Consider the following 19,503-nt stretch of genomic DNA (forward strand, 5'->3'; position numbering starts at 1 on the left):
AAAAAAACAAATGATGCTTCCTGTTTTAGTTAAATTACATGTGATAGGAATTTTTAAATGGAATCACAAGAATAAAAGTTACTGCTTGATTTAAGTCAACATAAAAGCCTCACACTCCTTGTATATTACATGTATAAATAGAGTTATGATTTTAAATTAAAGCGTTTAGAATTAAAAAGGGTTTTGTTTCAGAATAATAATATTCACATGGTACAAAATTCAAAAGGAACAAAAGTGTACTGAGAAAAGTTTTCCAACTTTGTTTTTCTGCCGTCTAGTCCGTCTTCCTGGAGGCCACAAATGTTACCACATTTTTAACTTATCTTTCTAATTCTAGTCTATGTCTATCCAAGCAAACATATAGTTTTTTTCTATTTCCTCCTTTTTCTTTCCTTTCTTCTTTCCCCTTCCTTTTCTTTTTTTTTAAGCATTTTGTATACACTTGCCTTCAGTAGGTATAGTTTTGTTTTTTGTTTTTTGTTTTTTCAGTAGGTATAGTTTTGATGCCAGTTAGAGAGTCTCTTTTTGTGTTCAAGCCTTCACTGTCATATATTAGTTTATTCCTAAGAAATCCCTCCAAGAGACCTCCTAGGAAGTTATTGTAGACTTGTAATTCAAGGTAGGGAATTGTGGAAAATTAGCAGAAACATTGGGACTTTCTGGTTGTTGCTTCAAGTAACAATCATTAAGTAATGATTACTCTTTTTTTCTTTTTTCCACACCGTGTGGCTTGCCGGATCTTAGTTCCCCAATCAGGGATTGAACCCGGGCCACGACAGTGAAAGCGCCAAGTCCTAACCACTGGACTGCCAGGAAATTCCCCGTAATGATTACCCTTTCTTAGAATCCACATTGTTTTAAAGCAGAACTCACAAGCTTCAGAAATAGGTTATGTTTTTACAGATTTATAGGTTATGTTTCTTTCAATAAGACCTTAAGGAGATAATGTAATTGGATGGAAAGTATATGGAATTTGGAGTCATTATTTGGAAAACTGTTTGGCTTCTTGGTCTGTTCTTACTGTTGTGTAATCTAGAGCAAAAGTAATTTATCTTCTCCAAGTTTCAAATGGGCATGAAAAACTAACCCCCAAGGGTTGTTCTGAAGAGGTAATAACATGATCTGGAAACTAATGCTGTAAGGGTTATTTTTGTTAATTCCATACTATTGGACGGTTTACTCTTATACTCTGTTGAGATAGAAAAGATGAGCATTTATTTCTCTTCAATAGAGTAAAGACTCCTATTAAATGCTACTAGATAAAATTTGAGAAAATCTTATAACCATGGCCTTAACAACACATAGTATTTTCAATTAGGTTATAGGGAAAGTGGGAAATAGCTAGAAGGTTGAAAGTGCAGTAATTTGTTTTAGAAGTTCATAATGTTCAGGGAATATTTCTCATAGCTGTATGAATTAACCTACCTTTACATTTGGTAGGCAAGAAGGTAAGAGTACTCCTGATGGTGAAGATAATGAAGAAATAGAAGAGGAGATGGATGATGGGCCATTGCTGGTTCCTCGAGTAAAAGTGGCAGAAGATGGTTCTATTATTTTGGATGAAGAAAGGTAAGTTAAAAAAGAGAGAGAGATAGATTGTGGTTTTATGAGAACAAATGAGCTTTGTCTAATGAGACATTGAGTTTCTGTATTTGTCACTGTCACTTAGACTCTAATGTTTATATTTGCATAATGGATGTTATAAATAGAAAGATGGGTTACATTCATTTATAATTTTCAGAAATTTTTATAATGCTGTCCTTTATATGAGAAGATGGTACTACTGACCTGCCACCCACTAACCTACTACCATTGTTTTACTAATTTTACTGGTAATTGAGATGAGCTATTGAACTAATCACATGATGTCCTCCACTGAGAATATATTTCGAAGATTGACTCAGCCTTGATGTCAATATTCAAGCTATGTATTATTAACTAATACCATATTCTGGTGTGTGGTGTTAACTATTGAAAATACAATGAATCATAGGTTTAACATATTTTATGATTTTTAATTGACTTTCTGGCTTAATTTCTTAGTTATAACATTAAATTTCTCAAATTTGGCATTGTGGAATTTAGTTGTCTTTCCAATGTGGTTTTTTTTTTTTTTTTTCTTATGTGTGTTTTTAAAAAAAGAAGATAAGGGACTTCCCTAGTGGACCAGCAGTTAAGACTCCGTGCTCCCAATGCAGGGGGCCCAGGTTCGATCCCTGGTCGGGGAACTAGATCCTGCGTGCCGCAACTAAAAGATTCTTGCGTGCCACAACTAAAGATCCCGTTCGAGGGTACGAAGATCTGTGTGCTGCAACTAAGACCTGGTGCAGCCAAATAAATAAATATTTTAATTTATAAATTTATTTATTTGTTTTTGGCTGTATTGGGCCTTTGTTGCTGCACACAGGCTTTCTCTAGTTGTGGCGAGCGGGGGCCGCTCCCTGCTGCGGTGCGTGGGCCTCTCACCATGGTGGCTTCTCTCGTTGCAGAGCACGGGCTCTAGGTGTGTGGGCTCTAGGCGTGCAGGCTTCAGTGATCGCGGCCCGTGGGCTCAGTAGTTGTGGCTTATGGGTTCTAGAGCACAGGCTCAGTAGTTGTGGTGCACAGGCCTAGTTGTTCCGCAGCATGCAGGATCCTCCCGGACCAGGGATCGAACCCGTGTCCCCTGCATTGGCAGGAGGACTCTCAACCACTGCGCCACAAGGGAAGCCCCAAATAAATATTTTTAAAAATAAAAAAAGTTAAATTAGTAAGGAAATAAAAAAGAGGGATGGAAAGTCTTCTGACAGTTTTATTAGTAATAAATTGTTTTATACTATGTAAATTCTATGATAAACGTAAATGTAATGCTATTAATGATAATTGTTTTTGCATATTGTTTCCACTATTTGGTGATGATGATTTTATTGGTAATTAAATTCTTAAAAGCATATTTAACTGCTTTGTGTGCAGGAATATAAAATGTAAATATAAAATGCTTATATTTCGCAGTATCCCCTGTTGGGTATTGCATGATAAGATAATATATATTAAATATAGGGGGCATGCAGAAGTCAGTAAAAAACAATTATTTAGGTGGCCTAAAGATATTTTTTAAATTTTATATTGCTGTTAAGGATTTTGAAAGAAAGTTGACATTTCTTTTTGCTTCCTAGAGTGAAAATCTGCAGATTCTTGGAAAATATGCGTACTTCAAATGTATATTATACTTTTGATATGATTTTACCATGGTAAATTTCAAAATATAGCTATTAGAATCTCACTGTTTGTTTCCTTACTTGTTTTTCAGTTTAACTGTAGAAGTTTTAAGGACCAAAGGCCCCTGTGTTGTTGAGGAAAATGACCCCATATTTGAGCGTGGTTCTACAACTACATACTCCAGCTTTAGGAAAAACTATTACTCTAAACCATGGTCAAATAAAGGTAACTGATTTTCATTTTAAATTGTGTAGATTATTTATTGGAAATAAGGTGAATTATTTTCTCGGTTTCTGAATTAAACCAGGTCTCCCCTAAGTAAAAAAAAAAAACAAAAAAAAACAAACTAGCAAATTTTTTTCTCTAGCTAGTTTTATTGGCACCTTTCCCCTGCCCCCCACGATGGGACTATACCTCTGACTTTATCTTAGAAATCTTTTGAGGAGTTAGCATTATGGTCATTTTGGCTGGAATATTCTTTGTCAAATCCCTGTACAACAAATACCATTTTAATGAAAAATGAACAATATTTTTAATGCTCCTAATAATGTTCTACCTCAGTATTGTGTAACACAGTCTTAATGATAAAAAGTACACAGTTAGAAAAGTATATATTACCTATTGCAAGCTGTTGCTTAGTACTTACTTTTATTATAAAAATAATACAGTTTATTTTGGGAAAAAATTCAGACGCAACAGAATAATACAGAATGAAAAGAAAGATTCACTTCTTTGACTTCCCCAATCCTGTTCTCTTGAGGTTACTTCTATTAGCAGTTTCTTGTGTATTTTTCTAGCTACTTTCTTTCACATACTACTTAGAACGTCTTAGTTGCCTACATAACAGCAGTATTATACTGGTTATGACTGACAGTTTTCTTCAAGGCACTTGAGACCAGATAGGCAGAATGTCTTTCTAAAAATTCCAGCTGCTTTGGTTTGAACATGCAAATTTCTTAAACCATGTTTCTATATAAAAGTTTAAAGAAGGTGTTTATAGATCCATGAGGTTCCTTGCAGTAAAATTGAGATATGTCTATGTACGTGTATGTAGATATATATTTCTATGATAAAAGATTTACTGGACTTTAATAAAAAACTTAAGTACTGTCAAATTTATTTTTAACTCAAAATATATACTTCGGTAAGATTTTTTGCCTCTGAAATATTTAGAAGATTATTCTCAGTCTTTCTAAATCTTTTACTTTTACAGAAACAGATATGTTTTTCTTAGCCATCAGCATGGTAGGAACTGACTTTTCTATGATTGGACAGCTTTTTCCTCACAGAGCAAGGATAGAAATTAAGGTAAAGTAAACCCATTATGTTTGTTGATCGAAAAGAGACTAAAAATTACTATTTTTTTAACCTTTGGTTGAAATGTCAGTCCATCCTTTTTCACTACTGTGTTTTTGGTACATCTGTCTTTCTTTATAGCTCAAAAAGTAATGTAGTATTTCTCAATTCTAAAATGAGTACAGGGCTTCCCCGGTGGCGCAGTGGTTAAGAATCCGCCTGCCAATGCAAGGGACACAGGTTCGAGCCCTGGCCTGGGAAGATCCCACATGCCGCGGAGCAAGTAAGCCCGTGTGCCACAACTATTGAGCCTGCGCTCTAGAGCCCGCAAGCCACAACTACTGAGCCTACGTGCCACAACTACTGAATCCTGCATGCCTAGAGCCTGTGCTCCGCAACAAGAGAAGCCACTGCAATGAGAAGCCCGTGCACCGCAACAAAGAGTAGCCCCTGCTCACCACAACTAGAGAAAGCCGGCGCGCACCAACACAACCAAAAATAAAAGAAACAAATAAATAGATAAATTTTAAAAAATAATAAAATAAAATGAGTACAATCTCTTTAACCTCAGTATTATATTTTCTTATTTATATTTTCCTATTTCTAAAATGGATTTAAGGGAGTACCAATAAAGCCAGTGAAACTAAGATAAAAGAAGAGTTAGGTAATGAAAAAGGTAGATAAATGTACCAGAACTTTTGGGTTAAGGGTATATTTTGAACACAAAATATATCTCTGAATTTGCTAGGAAGAGAACATGCTGAGTTATATAGTTCTCAATATCTGGTCTAACCGTTGCTTTCCTAGGCCACCTTAACTTTGGGGGCAACCAGTGATACTATTTTTCTTTTTTCCAGTGATACTATTAACAACAGCAATGATGTTAATCAATTAGTGCTTTAATATGCCTAAAAGAATGATCTTTCTCTATCTTATAGTTCCTTTTGTTGAGAAACTTCATTACAAGTTTCCTGGGTTGGAGTGCATTTGAGTGCACACCATGTTGCTCTAGTGCATTTCTAATTCATAGTGAGATTTTTATCTAACCATGGGCTTTTTCTTTCATTAATTAAAGGGACCATTAAGAAAGATTTTTTTTTTCTTGAACTAGACTAGGCATGGACTGATTTACTGGGAACCAGTGTACAGTGTAATAGTCATTCTATTTCTGCAAAAGATGAGGGATTTTTTATATTCTTTATGTTCCTTTTCAAATGTTGATCTCTGATATAAGGAGAACAGAATGTTAAAGTTCTGTGAAGGCTAGAAGTTGATCGTATAGGGGAGCCCTCATATGTGACTAATGATAAGTTTGTCAGTAGACTATTTCTTTTAGAAGCAGTTTAGACTCTTCCATTAAAAGTTTAGTGTAGTCCCAGCAGGTCTTTGGGCAAAGTATAGAAAAGTAAAAATGGACTAGTGAATTACATCGACTTTCAATTTTTTTAAAAAAATTTATTTATTCATTTTATTTTTGGCTGTGTTGGGTCTTTGTTGCTATGCATGGGCTTTCTCTAGTTACGGTGAGTGGGGGCTACTCTTCGTTGCGGTGCACAGGCTTCTCATTGTGGTGGCTTCTTTTGTTGCGGAGCACGGGCTCTAGGCGCGCGGGCTTCAGTAGTTGTGGCACATGGGCTCAGTAGTTGTGGCTCACGGGCTTAGTTGCTCCGTGGCATGTGGGATCTTCCCGGACCAGGGCTCGAACCCATGTCCCCCTGCATTGGCAGGCGGATCCTTAACCACTGCGCCACCAGGGAAGTCCTTGATTTTCAAATTTTGAACCAACCTTGTATTCTTGTGATAAATCCCAATTAGTCATACTGTATTCTTCTTTTTATATGTTGCTGATTTTTGTTATATTTTCTTGAGGATTTTTTGCATCTTTGTTCATGAGAGTATTGGTTCATAATTTTCTTTTAGTGTCTTTGTGTTTTTGGTACCAAGGTTATGGTGGTCATAGAAAATGAGTTAGAAAGTGTTCCCTCTTGTTATCTGAGAAAATTTGTTTAAGATTAGTATTATTCCTGCTTTTAATGTTTGATAGAATTTACCAGTGAAACCAACTGGGCCTATGGTTTCCTTTGGAGGAAGGGTTTTGATTATAAATGCAATTTCTTTAATACATACAGGGGTATTTATAGTTTCAGTTTCTTCTTGTGTCAGTTTAGATGCTAAGTTGTTGAATTTATAGGCATAAAAATTTCATACTATTCACTTACTATTTTAATGTTTGTAGGATTTATAGTGATATATCTCATTGATTAATGATTTTTCTTTCTCTTTTCTTTTTTCTTGTCTTGCTAAAGGTTTTTGACTTCCAAAAGTCTTTTAATGAGCCAGCATTTAGCTATGTTAAGTTTTCAATTGTTTGTGTGTTTTCATTGGTTTTTAAAAAACTCTTTAGCATTTCTTTCCTTCTTCAGGCATACCTCGTTTTATTGCACGTCACAGATACTGCGTTTTTTTTTACAAATTGAAGGTTTGTGGCAAACCATCTGCATTGTCAGATGATGGTTAGCATTTTTTAACAATAAAATATTTTTTAATTAAGTATGTACATTGCTTTTTTTAGACATAATGCTATTGTACACTTAATAGACTACTTCACTGTAATGTAAATGTAACTCTTGTGTGCACTGGGAAGCCAAAAAAAAAGAAAAAAAAAACCTGTGTGACTTACTTTATTGCGATATTCACTTTATTGCAGTGGTCTGGAACTGAACCTGCAATATCCTCAAGGTATGCCTGTATTTACTTTGGGTTTAATTTTCTCTGGTTTTTTCTAGCTTCCTTAGATGAAAACTTAGAACATAGATTTTAAACCCTTCTTTTTTAATGTAGACATTTAAAGCTATACATTTTCATCTAAGCTGTAAATGTATCCCATAATATTGATACACTGTTTTCATTATCATTCTGTTAAAAATATTTTCTAGTTGCCCTTATGATTTCTTTTTTTAAAAATTTTAATTAATTAACTATTTTATTTTTGGCTGCATTGGGTCTTCGTTGCTGCGTGTGGGCTTTCTTGAGTTGTGTTGAGTGGGAGCTACTCTTCGTTGCAGTGCACCTGCTTCTCATTGCGGTGGCTTCTCTTGTTGCAGGGCATGGGGTCCAGGCACATGGGCTCAGCAGTTGTGGCGCATGGGCTTAGTTGCTCCACGGCATGTGGGATCTTCCCAGGCCAGGGCTTGAACCTGTGTCCCCTGCATTGGCAGGTGGATTCTTAACCACTGAGCCACCAGGGAAGTCCTTCCCTTGTGATTTCTTCCTTGACATGTCAATTGTTTAGAAGTGTGTTTAATATCCAACATTGGGACATTTCTAAATATCTTACTGTTATTGTTTCTTTGACATTCTGAATGTCAAAGGACATAATCTGTAAGATTTCAAGCTTTTTGAAATTTGTTGAGATTTATTTTAAAACCTATCATACTTGCAGCACTTCTTTGGTGGTCCAGTGGTTAAGATTCTGCACTTCCACTGCAGGGGGTGTGGGTTCGATCCCTGGTCGGGTTATAAGATCCCACATGACACACCGCATGGCCCCCAAAAATAAATAAGTAAAGCCTATCATACTCTCACCTTGGTCAGTGTGCACTTGAAATGAATGTATGTTCTGCAGTTGTTGGGTGTGGGGTCATCTAGTTCTGTCAGTTACTGAGAGAAGAGTTGACACATCTAACCACAATTACAGATTTGTGTTTCTCTCTTTAGATTGATCCATTTTTTTCCTTTCCTTTTCTTTTCTTTTTTGGCACAGATCATTTATTTTTATTTTTTAAATTAAAGTATAGTTGATTTACAATGCTGTGCTAATCTTTGGTGTACAGCAGTGACTCAGTTATACACATAGAGACATTCTTTTTTTACATTCTTTTCCATTATGGTTTATTATCACAGGATATTGAATATAGATCCCTGTGCTACACAGTAGGACCTTGTTGTTTATCCATTCTAAATGTAATAGTTTGCATCTACCAACCGCAGACTCCTAGTCCATCCCTCTCCCCACCCTCCAACCCCCCAGGCAACCACAAGTCTGTTCTCTATGTCTATGAGTCTGTTTCTGTTTTGTAGATAGGTTCATTGTATCTACAGGAAATGTTCATTGTATTCTTATGTTGCCCCCGATAAAAATAAAACAAAATGTCTGTTTTACATTTCTGTTAACAACTTAGTTCATTTATGTTTAATGTGATAATTGATATGGCTCTGTTTAAGTCTACCATCTCACTATTTCCCATTCATTCCATCTGTTTTTTACTCATCTTTTCCTGCTTTAAATGGGGTTAATCAAATTTTTTTAGTATTTTATTTGTTGTACCTTTTTACTCTTTACATAATATCCTCTTAGAAGAAGAATTCTATTTACCTTCCATCCTTCATTCTATTACATGTTTTACTTCTGCTTATAAACCCCACTACCCATGAACTTATTTTAGCTTAGAGAGTCTTTTGTTTTTAACGGAAATTTAGTAGATTAAAGAAACTACAGTTAACCCTTGAATAATGCAGGGGTTAGGAGTGTCGATCCTCCTTGCAGTGAAAAATCTGAGTATAACTTATAGTTGGCCTTTCATATCTGCGATTCCTCTGTATCTGCAGTTACGTATCCATGGATTCAGCCAAACTCGGATTGTGTAGTACTGTAGTATTTACTATTGAAAAAAATTCACATATTTAAGTGGATCCACACAGTTCAAAGTTAGGTTGGTTGTTCAAGAGTCAACTGTAGTCTTTAATATTTAGCCACATGTTTACCATTTCTGATGCTTTTCACTCCTTGTAGTTCTGAATACCCTACCTGTTGTTGAAAAATTCTTTCCGCTTTCATTTTTCTGAAAGACTTTTTTGAGTCTCATTTTTGCTAGGTATACAAGTCTGGTTGGATAGTTTTTCCTTTCAGTGCTTTTAAAATGTCATTCCATTGTCCACTGGCCTCCAGTGTTTCTGATGAAAAGTCAGCCATCACTCATGTCATTCATGTCATGAATTGCTTTTCTTTTTTGTTTTTAAGGTTTTCTTTTTTTTTCTTTTTTTTTTTTTTTTGCGGTACGCGGGCCTCTCACTGCCGCGGCCTCTCCCGTTGTGGAGCACAGGCTCTGGATGCGCAGGCTCAGCGGCCATGGCTCACGGGCCCAGCCGCTCTGACGCATGTGGGATCCTCCCGGACTGGGGCACGAACCTGTGTCCCCTGCATCAGCAGGCGGACTCTCAACCACTGCGCCACCAGGGAAGCCCGGTTTTCTTTTTTTTTTCAATTTATTTTATTCAAGTATAGGTGATTTGCAGTGTTGTGTTAATTTCTGCTGTACAGCAGAGTGATTCAGTTATACATATATATGAATTGCTTTTCTATGACTGCTTTCAAGATTTTTTCTTTAACTTTGGTGTTCAGCAGTTTGTTTATGATTTGCCCAAGAGTTGTTTTTTAAAATGTTTTTTCTGCTTTGTTCCCTGCTTCTAGTACTCCGCTTACCTGTGTTAGTTTGCATGACATTGTACTACAGATTACCAAAGCTCTGTCCATTTTTTTTCCCAGTCTTTTTTCTTTATTTCAGTTTGGTTAGTTTCTGGTATCATGTTTATAAGTTCACTGATCCTGTCTTCTGCTATCTTCAGTCTGCTGTTAAGCCCATTCAGTGAATGTTTCATTTCTGATATTATACCTTTCATTTCTGTGATTTCACCTTGGTTATTTTTCTTAGTTTCCATTCCTCTGCTAAGATTTCTGTATCTGCTCATTCCATATTTTCCTTCAAATCCTTGAACATATAACAGGTGCTTTAACTTTCTCGTCTGCTAATTTCAACATCAGGGTCATATTGGGATCTGTTTCTGTTGACTCTTCATTTCCTTGACTGCATCACATTTTCCTGTCTTTTCTCATGTCTGTGAATTTTTTTTTTCAGTTGCATGTTGGACATTGTGGATATGTTGCACAGTGTCTGGATTACGTTTGTTTTTATTTTGTATTTTTTTCCTTTAAAGAGTGTTTAGTTCTAGAAGGCAGTTAATATATTGCCAACTCTCCTTCTTCTTCCCAAGGCTTGATTTTAGGCTTTATTAAGACTGGTCCTTACTCTAGGTTTCTCATCTGAACTACAGAAATTAATTTGTGTTACTGTTTTCTAATTTTTTCTAAGGGTGGTCATATTACACCATTCTAGGTGTACAGGAAAGAAGGTGATTCATTACATGTAGTATATCCCTTAGGGCATTAGGGCTTAATTCTCATGCTAGAACCTCAATTGAGAAAGGCTACTCTAGGGTGTGATCCCTGTCTCTAAGTGGTGGTTGTTCTGGTGTCTGAGGTGAATGTTTGGATGTTAACAAAATCTTTCCATTCATGTGGGAAGAACCCTGTCATCTCACTATGTTACGTGACCTCTAGTATTGTCTTTTTGCTCCTGTCCCTGAAGTAGCTGTTCTCCACTAGAGCTTATGCTCTGGGCATATGGAACCCAGACCAACAGCCTATGGGATACTGCTACCAGGCTTGTGAGACTCCTCTTTAAATAGCTCTCTTCTCTGTAGAACCCTGCCCCTAAAGATTATCTACTTCCTCAGCTCAGTAGGATCTCTGTTCGCTATTTGGCCTTTTTCTCTCTTTCATTGGTTAGGAAATTTAGCCCAGGCAGACAGCCAGTGTGAACATTGGTACATCTTTTGTGTTTCCCTTCTCTCTGGGATTGTGGGATTGTAGTCTTGCTCTGCCTATTGTCTAGTGCTTGAAAATAGTTGATGCATTTATTTTGTTTGGTGTTAAAATTATTTACGTTGGGTTGGATATGTGGGAAAAGCTCGTTACCAGTTTTTGTCAGGGCCAGAGATGGAAATTATGGGATTTATTTTATAATTGTGGAATTTTGCCTACAGTGGTTCCTGCCTATGAATTCAATGATTAATATCCGGGAATTCCCTGGTGGTCCACTGGTTAGAATTCTGCACTTTCACTGCTAGGGCCTGGATTTGATCCCTGGTCCAGGAACTAAGATCTCACAAGCTGTGTGGGGTGGCCAGAAAAAAAAAATGATGAACATCAATACATTCTTCAAAAATATTTTAACTTGTTCTGGATTATATTCTCAATGAAGTAAAATATGATGTAGCAATGTTTTAGAATTGAATAATGCCTAAAGCCTACTGTTATTTCTCTCAGGATGTTTAATTTAGTAATTGTAGTCTGTCACTTTTTATGTGACTTTTGTTACATGTGGACCTGACTTTTGTTAACTTTTGAGGAAATGTTTAAAGAATAATATGATCTTTTAAGGGAGAAAGATGATCTTCCTTGAAAACTTCTATACTACTTGGTAATAAGTTTTATGAGGAAAAATAAAGAATGGAATAGAGGGATAATCTGTAGGTTGAAAGATGTTAGTCACATGAAGTTTTAAAAAAATAGGAAAGGCTAAATTATAGAGCTTAAGGATGTACGCTTGGATGATAAACAGTGAGGAAATGTAAGAAAGTGATTGCTTTAAAGTCAGATTAGGACTTCCCTGGTGGCGCAGTGGTTAAGAATCCACCTGCCAATGCAGGGGACTGTGTCCCTGGTTTGATCCCTGGTCTGGGAAGATCCCACATGCTATGGAGCAAGTAAGCCTGTGTGCCACAACTACTGAGGCTGTGCTCTAGAGCCTGTGAGCCACAACTACTGAGCCCACGTGCTGCAACTACTGAAGCTGGAGCGCCTAGAGCCTGTGCTCCGCGACAAAAGAAGCCACCGCAAGGAGAAGCCTGTGCACTGCAGCGAAGAGTAGCCCCCACTCGCCGCAACTAGAAAAAGCCTGCGCGCAGCAACAAAGACCCAACACAGCCAATAAATTAATTAATTAATTAATTAATTAATAAAAAAATATAAAGTCAGGTTAGTGGGTAGTTTCTTTTGGAGGGAAGAACGGGGCCATGAAGAGGTTCTTTATTTTGTGTGATTTTTCTTTTTTTTCAATAAAACAATTTTTGTATTTTTAATAAAAGCTTTCAGACCACTGATCTGTAGAAGGGAGAGATTGGCTGATCGTTCCCTCCTGCAGGGTGTGTTTGTGTATGTGTATGCCCTCAGACTTTCTAATGACCTTAGGATGCATTGAACCCTAAACCTTAACCATCTCCATCTTAAAGGAGGTAATCTGGAGTGGAATTGGGAATGGGGCTCTTTGGTGCTCAGAAAAGCATGAGGAAATGTTCTTAATATAAAGAAGTTTCTAAACATAAACTTGGCCTGCTTCAAAATTTTGGTTAGTTGTTTCTTTACAGTTTCCCCTCCATGCCATTAAAAACAGAATAATAATGTAAGAGGTTTAACCTGATATGAATATACTAGTTTTTAAAGAGTTAATACTGGTTAGCTTAATTGATTACTGTTTGATCTGTTTCCACGCTAGTTGACTTTATTTTTTTTTCTATCCTCTGTAAATCCAGTTTTCATTGCTAATTCATGTTATTGATCATAAGGAGGAGCACAGAGCTCAGTATAAATCTTTCATTTCTATTTTTTAAAAGCTAAGGGTTTAAGTAACTCGCCTATTAGCAAAGACGTATTATTTATTAGAGAATCATATGTTATTATAAGAATTTTATTTTGATGCTTTTTTTAAGACATAATCTGCACTTGTTTAATGGGAGAAAATTACCAAAGAGTTTTTGTTTTGTTTTGTTAACAGAATAAATTTAAACGTGAAGAGAAAACAAATGGATGGAGAATAGACAAAGCATTCCGTAAGTATTAAGACCTCTTTCACAAGGAATCATTTGGAGATTCTAAAAAATGACCAATGTTTTGTCTTTGGTTCCAGTGTGTTTTAGATTTGTTTCATCCCTATATTGTCATAGGAAGAGTAAGACTGGAAATTTTTCTCTTTAGCAGTTCAGGTCTGGCAGTTCATATAGATCTATAGGCAAGGGAATAGCTAAAACATCAAGAAGCAAGTAAGCAGAGTTCTGAGTCCAAGAAATTAGGGAGACTGAAGATACTATTTCTAAGTGCTCTTTATTCTGGGGGAATTGTACTGAAGAAGAGGTTAATTGTTTCTGGAAGATATTACACTATAGATGATTCCTTACCTACTGTGGTAAGTCTGTCATTCAGTCAGTAATACAGACCACCTGCTGTGTGCTAGTCACTGTTGTTGGCATTGAGGATATCATGGTGAACAGGGCAGATGGAGAATCCTGCTTTTAGAGCCTTAAGTCTAATTGGGTGGAGGAGGAATATAATTGGTAAGCAGGATAATTTCAGATAGTGATTAATTTCTAAGAAGAAAAAAGAGGGAGTTAGGGGGTGGGTGTTTAGATTGGGTATTAAGGGAAGTTCTGTCTGAAGACGTGATTTTTTTTTGAAATAAATCTATTTGTTTTATTTATTTATTTTTGGCTGCATTGGGTCTTCGATGCTGCTCACGGGCTTTTCTCTAGTTGCGGCGAGTGGGGGCTACTCTTTGTTGCAGTGTGCTGGCGTCTCACTGCCGTCGCTTCTCTTGTTGCGGAGCATGGGCTCTAGGCGCGTGGGCTTCAGTAGTTGTGGCTCGCAGGCTCAGTAGTTGTGGCTCGTGGGTTCTAGAGCACAGGCTCAGTAGTTGTGGCGCACGGGCTTAGCTGCTCCGCAGCATGTGGGATCTTCCCGGACCAGGGCTCGAACCTGTGTCCCCTGCATTGGCAGGCAGATTCTTAACCACTGTGCCACCAGGAAGTGCCTGAAGAGGTGACGTTTGAATTTAGACCTGATTTGAAGAAATGATGTATAACTTTCAGCTTTTAACTAATAGCCTTATTAAAATGAACGTTGTTTCTTTTTAAGTCCAGAGAACTACATCAAGGGATCTGTAAAGAAAACCAGAGTTAAATGTACTATTTAGCGTAGTTCCTGTATTCTTTGTTTGGAATATAATTACCGACGTTTCATGATTAATAGGTGTATTCAGTGTTCATTTGCCATAGTGCTAATCTTAGAAAAAAATTCTAAAGAGAAGTACTTAGATTGTATAGCATGTACATTTATTTTATGAGTAGACACAAAGGTGGATGAGTGGACCCTATACCTTACAAATGTGGTATTGAGTCCTCAGGAAAACCACTTCTAGGAATGGCTTCTGGAACATCTGGAATATTTTAGTCCTCAACCCTCTCCATTTTAGAGAAGTGGTCTTGAAACTTTTCGTTATGTTTAATGCATTATAATCAGAAAAGAGTCCATAAATCTATAAACAGTTTATGGGGTGTGGAGCCATTGTTAAAACCATTATAATAGAACCTTTAAAATTCACTGTTTGATGCTTTGTAGTGGAAATTGTTAAAACACAAACACAAAAAAACCCAAATGGTATTTTTTAGAACTTATATTTTAATTCCTCTGAGAACTTTATGGATTATTTTAGTGCTGTGGTTTTCAGAATCATTTGTGTGGAAGGTCAGAACAGATGAAAAGCTGGATCCACAATAAAATAGGGCTTTCAAGAATCTCAGGTTTGGGCTTAGTTTCCTGAGGCTAATTTACTTTTGTTTTGGTATATACCTCTTTTTCTGAGGCCATCTTGTAATCAAAACAGTCTTGGAGCACCATTTTCCCTGTATTCACTTCTCTGTATTCACTGTATTTGTAGACACAGCTGAGGCAAGGATTGACTCCTGGAGTGGATTCATTTTGGTTTGTTCATAGATTACTCTTTCTGATATAATACTGTTAATAGGTATTTAGTGAGAGTGGTCCTGATCAATACTCATTTACTATCCTCTTCGCTGATATTTGGAAGAGTAAGAGTTAATAGTGAAAGAGTTGTAATAAAGTGAGGACGTAAAGTGGTGGATAGGCTTTTGCAGACTTCTTAATCATCCTAGCCTTTTAAAAAAGTGTATTTATAATTATGGACAGTGCAATTTATAGTTTGAGTTTTGACAAAGAGTACACCTGTGTAACCACCACACAAAACAAGCCATGGAACATTTTCATCACTCCAGCGAGGCCACTTCTTTCCCTTTCTAGTCAATCTCCACTCCTAATCCTGACCCAGGCAACTACTATTTTCATTTGAATCATCATAGGTTAGTTTATCTTGTTCTAGAACGTCTTATTCATAGAATCATACAGTATATACTCATTTATGTTTGGCTTCTTTCACTCAGCATGTTTTTGAGATTCACCAATATTATTGCTTGTATCAGTAGTTCCTTTTCTTTATTTTTTAAACTAATATAGTTTGTTCCTTTTTATTGCTCAGTGATCTTCTGTTGTGTGACTGTACTATAGTGATTAGAGTTCTTTGTCCATTCTGCTGCTAAGCCCATTCGCTTTTGGTATTACACTTAAGAAAAATTAAAACTTGAAAGTTCTTTTCCTTTTTTTAAAATAAAAACTTGAAGTTTCTTTTTTTTTTTTAAACAGAGGAAAAGCGCCCTTTTGACTTCGATTTTTTTGCTCATTTGCTTCAGAAAGTTCTTGCTGAAGAAGAGAAAAGAAAACAAAAATCTGTTAAAAATCAGACTTTAAAGGAGAAGAAGTCCTCTAAATCACGGAAAAATGTAAAAGGTATTTATTTAAAAGAAAGTGTGTTATTTTACTTAATAATAATAGGCTTGCAATATTGTCCCTCAAGTCTTAGGGTGTTCATATGTAGTTCAGGTAGTTGAGATCATCAGGACATCCGATTGGAGGGAACTGATTTTTCTTCAATATTCTAGTTATCTGGCCCCAAACAGCAGCTCCCTTTTACATTTTATAATTGGATGGCTAGGCTATTTAACATCTTTCTTGCATTGAGGGCATAGTTATAGCTAATAAAGGAGCATCAGAATATTGGGGTGTCATGTTTGGTTACTTATTATCATTTTTCTCTGTAAAACAAATCTGGCACAAAAGTCTAAAAAAAAAAAAAATGGAACTCTAATACTTTGGGCTTGTGACTCAACTGTATTGTTTGAGCACACCTTATTTCTGAGGGTTAATGTTGACTTGTACCAGGTAGGAAATTGTTCATATGTGAGTATTTCTATTTTTAGGCTTATATTTTCTTAACTATTTGAATTCTGATCTGAGGACAATGTTTAGCTATAATCACATAATTTAAAGAATCTTTGAACTACAGGGAACCTTATATATTAGTTATACATTCCAGCCCCTTTCCTTTTGTTTTAATAACCCAGAAATAACCTCAGAGATCCTAAGTCATTTTTTCCTAAGGTCTCACAGTGTTAGTAGTGGTAGAGGCAGGACTCAAGCTAGGACTGTGAGAGCCTGTGTAGGGGGACCCCAAGAGCACCCCCAGGTTCAATTATTTGCTAGGACTCACGGGATTCAGCATATAGTTGTACAGACACCGAGATTTATTACAATGAAAGTATACAGAGCAAAATTGGCAAAGGGAAAGGCACATAGGTCAATGTCTAGGGAAAAGAAGTAAAGCTTCCAAGAGTCCTCTCCCAGTAGAGGCACACAGGATGTGCTTAATTCTCCAACAACAAGTAGGAATGAGGTATGTAAAAAGCTGTCTACCAGGGAAGCTTGTTAGAAACTCAGCGCCCAAGATTTTTATTAGAGGTTGGTCATGTAGACACCTTCTTCCTGGAATGTACCAGAATTCAAAACTCCCAAAAGGAAAGCATTTGTTCAGCATAAACCACATTGTTTATTTAAACAATTTAGGTACAGCGAGCCACTTTTGTCAGTTAGGCTGGTGGGAACTCTCCCCAAACCCAAGTTTCCAGATGCAGCCCAAGGGCCAACCTTTTTAAACAATTTTTTTTTTTTTTGCGGTACGTGGGCCTCTCACTGCTGTGGCCTCTCCCATTGCGGAGCAGAGGCTCCAGATGCGCAGGCTCAGCGGCCATGGCTCACGGGCCCAGCCGCTCCGCGACAAGTGGGATCCTCCCGGACCGGGGCACGAACCCATGTCCCCTGCATCGGCAGGCGGACTCCCAACCACTGCGCCACCAGGGAAGCTGAGGGCCAACCTTTTAAGCAGGTCTTTCAAAGGAGAGCAGTGAGGTCTGCTTTGTTAACTCCTTCTGCACAGAGCCAATATAGAACTTCTTTTTCTAGAGCGTAGTGCCCCTATCTTTTTAAAAGTAGTATTGATAACTGCAAAGTTATTTCATTCTTTAGTCATTTTTTTAACTTACATAGCCCTGGGAAATTAAAATAGATATATTAATCTATCACTAATCTTGTGGTTACTATGTTACAGTGATAGCATAAGTAACTCACTGTATCTTATTTAATGTGAGAACTTTTCAGGTACTTTGTTACAAGTCTCAGAATTTAAAAATTGCTGATTATTATTCTGATAAAGAATAAATCCAGCATATTTTCTTAGTTTTAAAATCTTGTTTTGACTTTTTTTGAATAAAAACAAGTAACATTTTATTATTTTTGTTTTTTAAAATGTAATTCATTATTTTCATCTTTTGATACAGTTAACTATTAATATGCCTTCAAAAAAAGGCACTAGAAATTGTTTAAAAATATTTGTTAATAAGGTTGTTCATTGAAAAACAAAGGATACAGAAAATAAAATACTTGAACTCTCTCTTGTACCCTGCCCTCAAAGTCTTAGCTTTCTTAGGGATGATTGTTAGTAAACTCTTTTCTATGCCTATAAATGTGTATGTGTCTTAGAGTATATGTAATTGTTTTTCTTAAAATAAAAGTGTGGTAATACTGTATATATTGTTCTGCAACTTGATTTTTTTTTTAAGGCAACAATATTTTTTGAAATCTTGTACATGACTACGTACAAACCTACCTCATTGTTATTTGCTGCATGGATTTCTATAGCATAAATGTATTATAACTTATTTAGTCATTCTCTATTGAACAGTTTAGGTTGTCTTTAAATTTTCGCTCAGACATCCTTACGTGTTTATCTTCTCCACCTTTAAGAATTTTTCTGTAGGCTGTTTTTATATTTATAACAATTTCTCTTACTTTAAGTGAAAAAAGTCTCCAGTGAAAGAGTGAATGATAATCCAGATGAGTCTGTGAGCACTAGAATTTCAGACACAGAAGGATCTCAAAAGGATGCTCAGACAGTTGAAGAAGAAGAACAGTCTCTGACTTTATCAGGACAGGATTCAGAACAGAATGCATTAGAACAAGATATAAATCAAAAGAAAAGGAGAAGAAAGAATCAGGATGAAAGTAGTGAACAAGAGGTAAATCTTTCAGGAAATGCCACTGTTCAGCCAGGCTCTTCTAAAGGAGAAAACCACAAAAGTAAGTGTATTACATATGTTAATAGCCCCTATATTACTTGTGAAGACATGTACACTAATATGATGTATAACTTAACTACTTTTCTTCTGGATAGTAGCAACTAATAATGCTTATTAATTGGTTCTGTATTCCTGGTACTGGGTTAAACCCTTTTACTTTTAATTTAAAGAAAAAACGTTTATTAAAAAAAGAGTGAAATGGGGAGATATTTCTCTCAAGTTTGTCTCTGAGATGTGTTACCTCCTATGTGTTCACATTAACAATTATTCTAAGTCACGTGCATATAATTAAACATGTATTGTGTTTGTTAATAAATCACAGGTTTTCATGTTCTGCCTCTACAGAGCACCTCTATGAACCCAAAATAAGTTGTTTAATTTGTATAAAAGGTACTAGAATAAGTATTCCTCTCATTTTTCTTTCTTTTTTTTTTTTTTTTTTTGCGGTACACGGGCCTCTCACTGCTGTGGCCTCTCCCATTGCGGAGCACAGGCTCCGGACATGCAGGCTCAGCGGCCATGGCTCACGGGCCCAGCCGCTCTGCGGCATGTGGGATCCTCCCGGACCGGGGCATGAACCCATGTCCCCTGCATCGGCAGGCGGACCCCCAACCGCTGCGCCACCAGGGAAGCCCTCATTTTTCTTTTTTAAAGCTCCCTAGAATACAGACATTTTGACACTTGTGAGTCACTAGGGAATGAGAGCTAAGAGTTTAGGGAAGTCGCGGTCTCTTTCTTGAAGAATTCACATATAGATTACTTAAAGCAGATAACCAAGTAAAGAGAGGAGAAAAAATA

The 19,503-nt window shown here is 36.6% G+C and overlaps 1 protein-coding gene across 3 annotated transcripts in view; it reads left to right on the forward strand.

The window, feature by feature from the left end:
- BDP1 (BDP1 general transcription factor IIIB subunit) overlaps positions 1 to 19,503 on the forward strand; it is an 88,696-nt gene that overhangs the window by 6,608 nt on the left and 62,585 nt on the right. For all 3 annotated transcript variants that reach the window (XM_079917637.1, XM_079917638.1, XM_079917639.1), the window contains exons 5-10: positions 1,441 to 1,569; positions 3,290 to 3,423; positions 4,412 to 4,506; positions 13,167 to 13,221; positions 15,881 to 16,024; positions 18,425 to 18,706. In XM_079917637.1, the coding sequence (XP_079773763.1) occupies positions 1,441 to 1,569; positions 3,290 to 3,423; positions 4,412 to 4,506; positions 13,167 to 13,221; positions 15,881 to 16,024; positions 18,425 to 18,706 (839 nt within the window). The remainder of the gene's footprint in view (positions 1 to 1,440; positions 1,570 to 3,289; positions 3,424 to 4,411; positions 4,507 to 13,166; positions 13,222 to 15,880; positions 16,025 to 18,424; positions 18,707 to 19,503) is intronic.

Source organism: Stenella coeruleoalba (assembly GCF_951394435.1).
Source record: "Stenella coeruleoalba genome assembly, chromosome: 3".
In the NCBI taxonomy this organism is placed as follows: domain Eukaryota; kingdom Metazoa; phylum Chordata; class Mammalia; order Artiodactyla; family Delphinidae; genus Stenella; species Stenella coeruleoalba.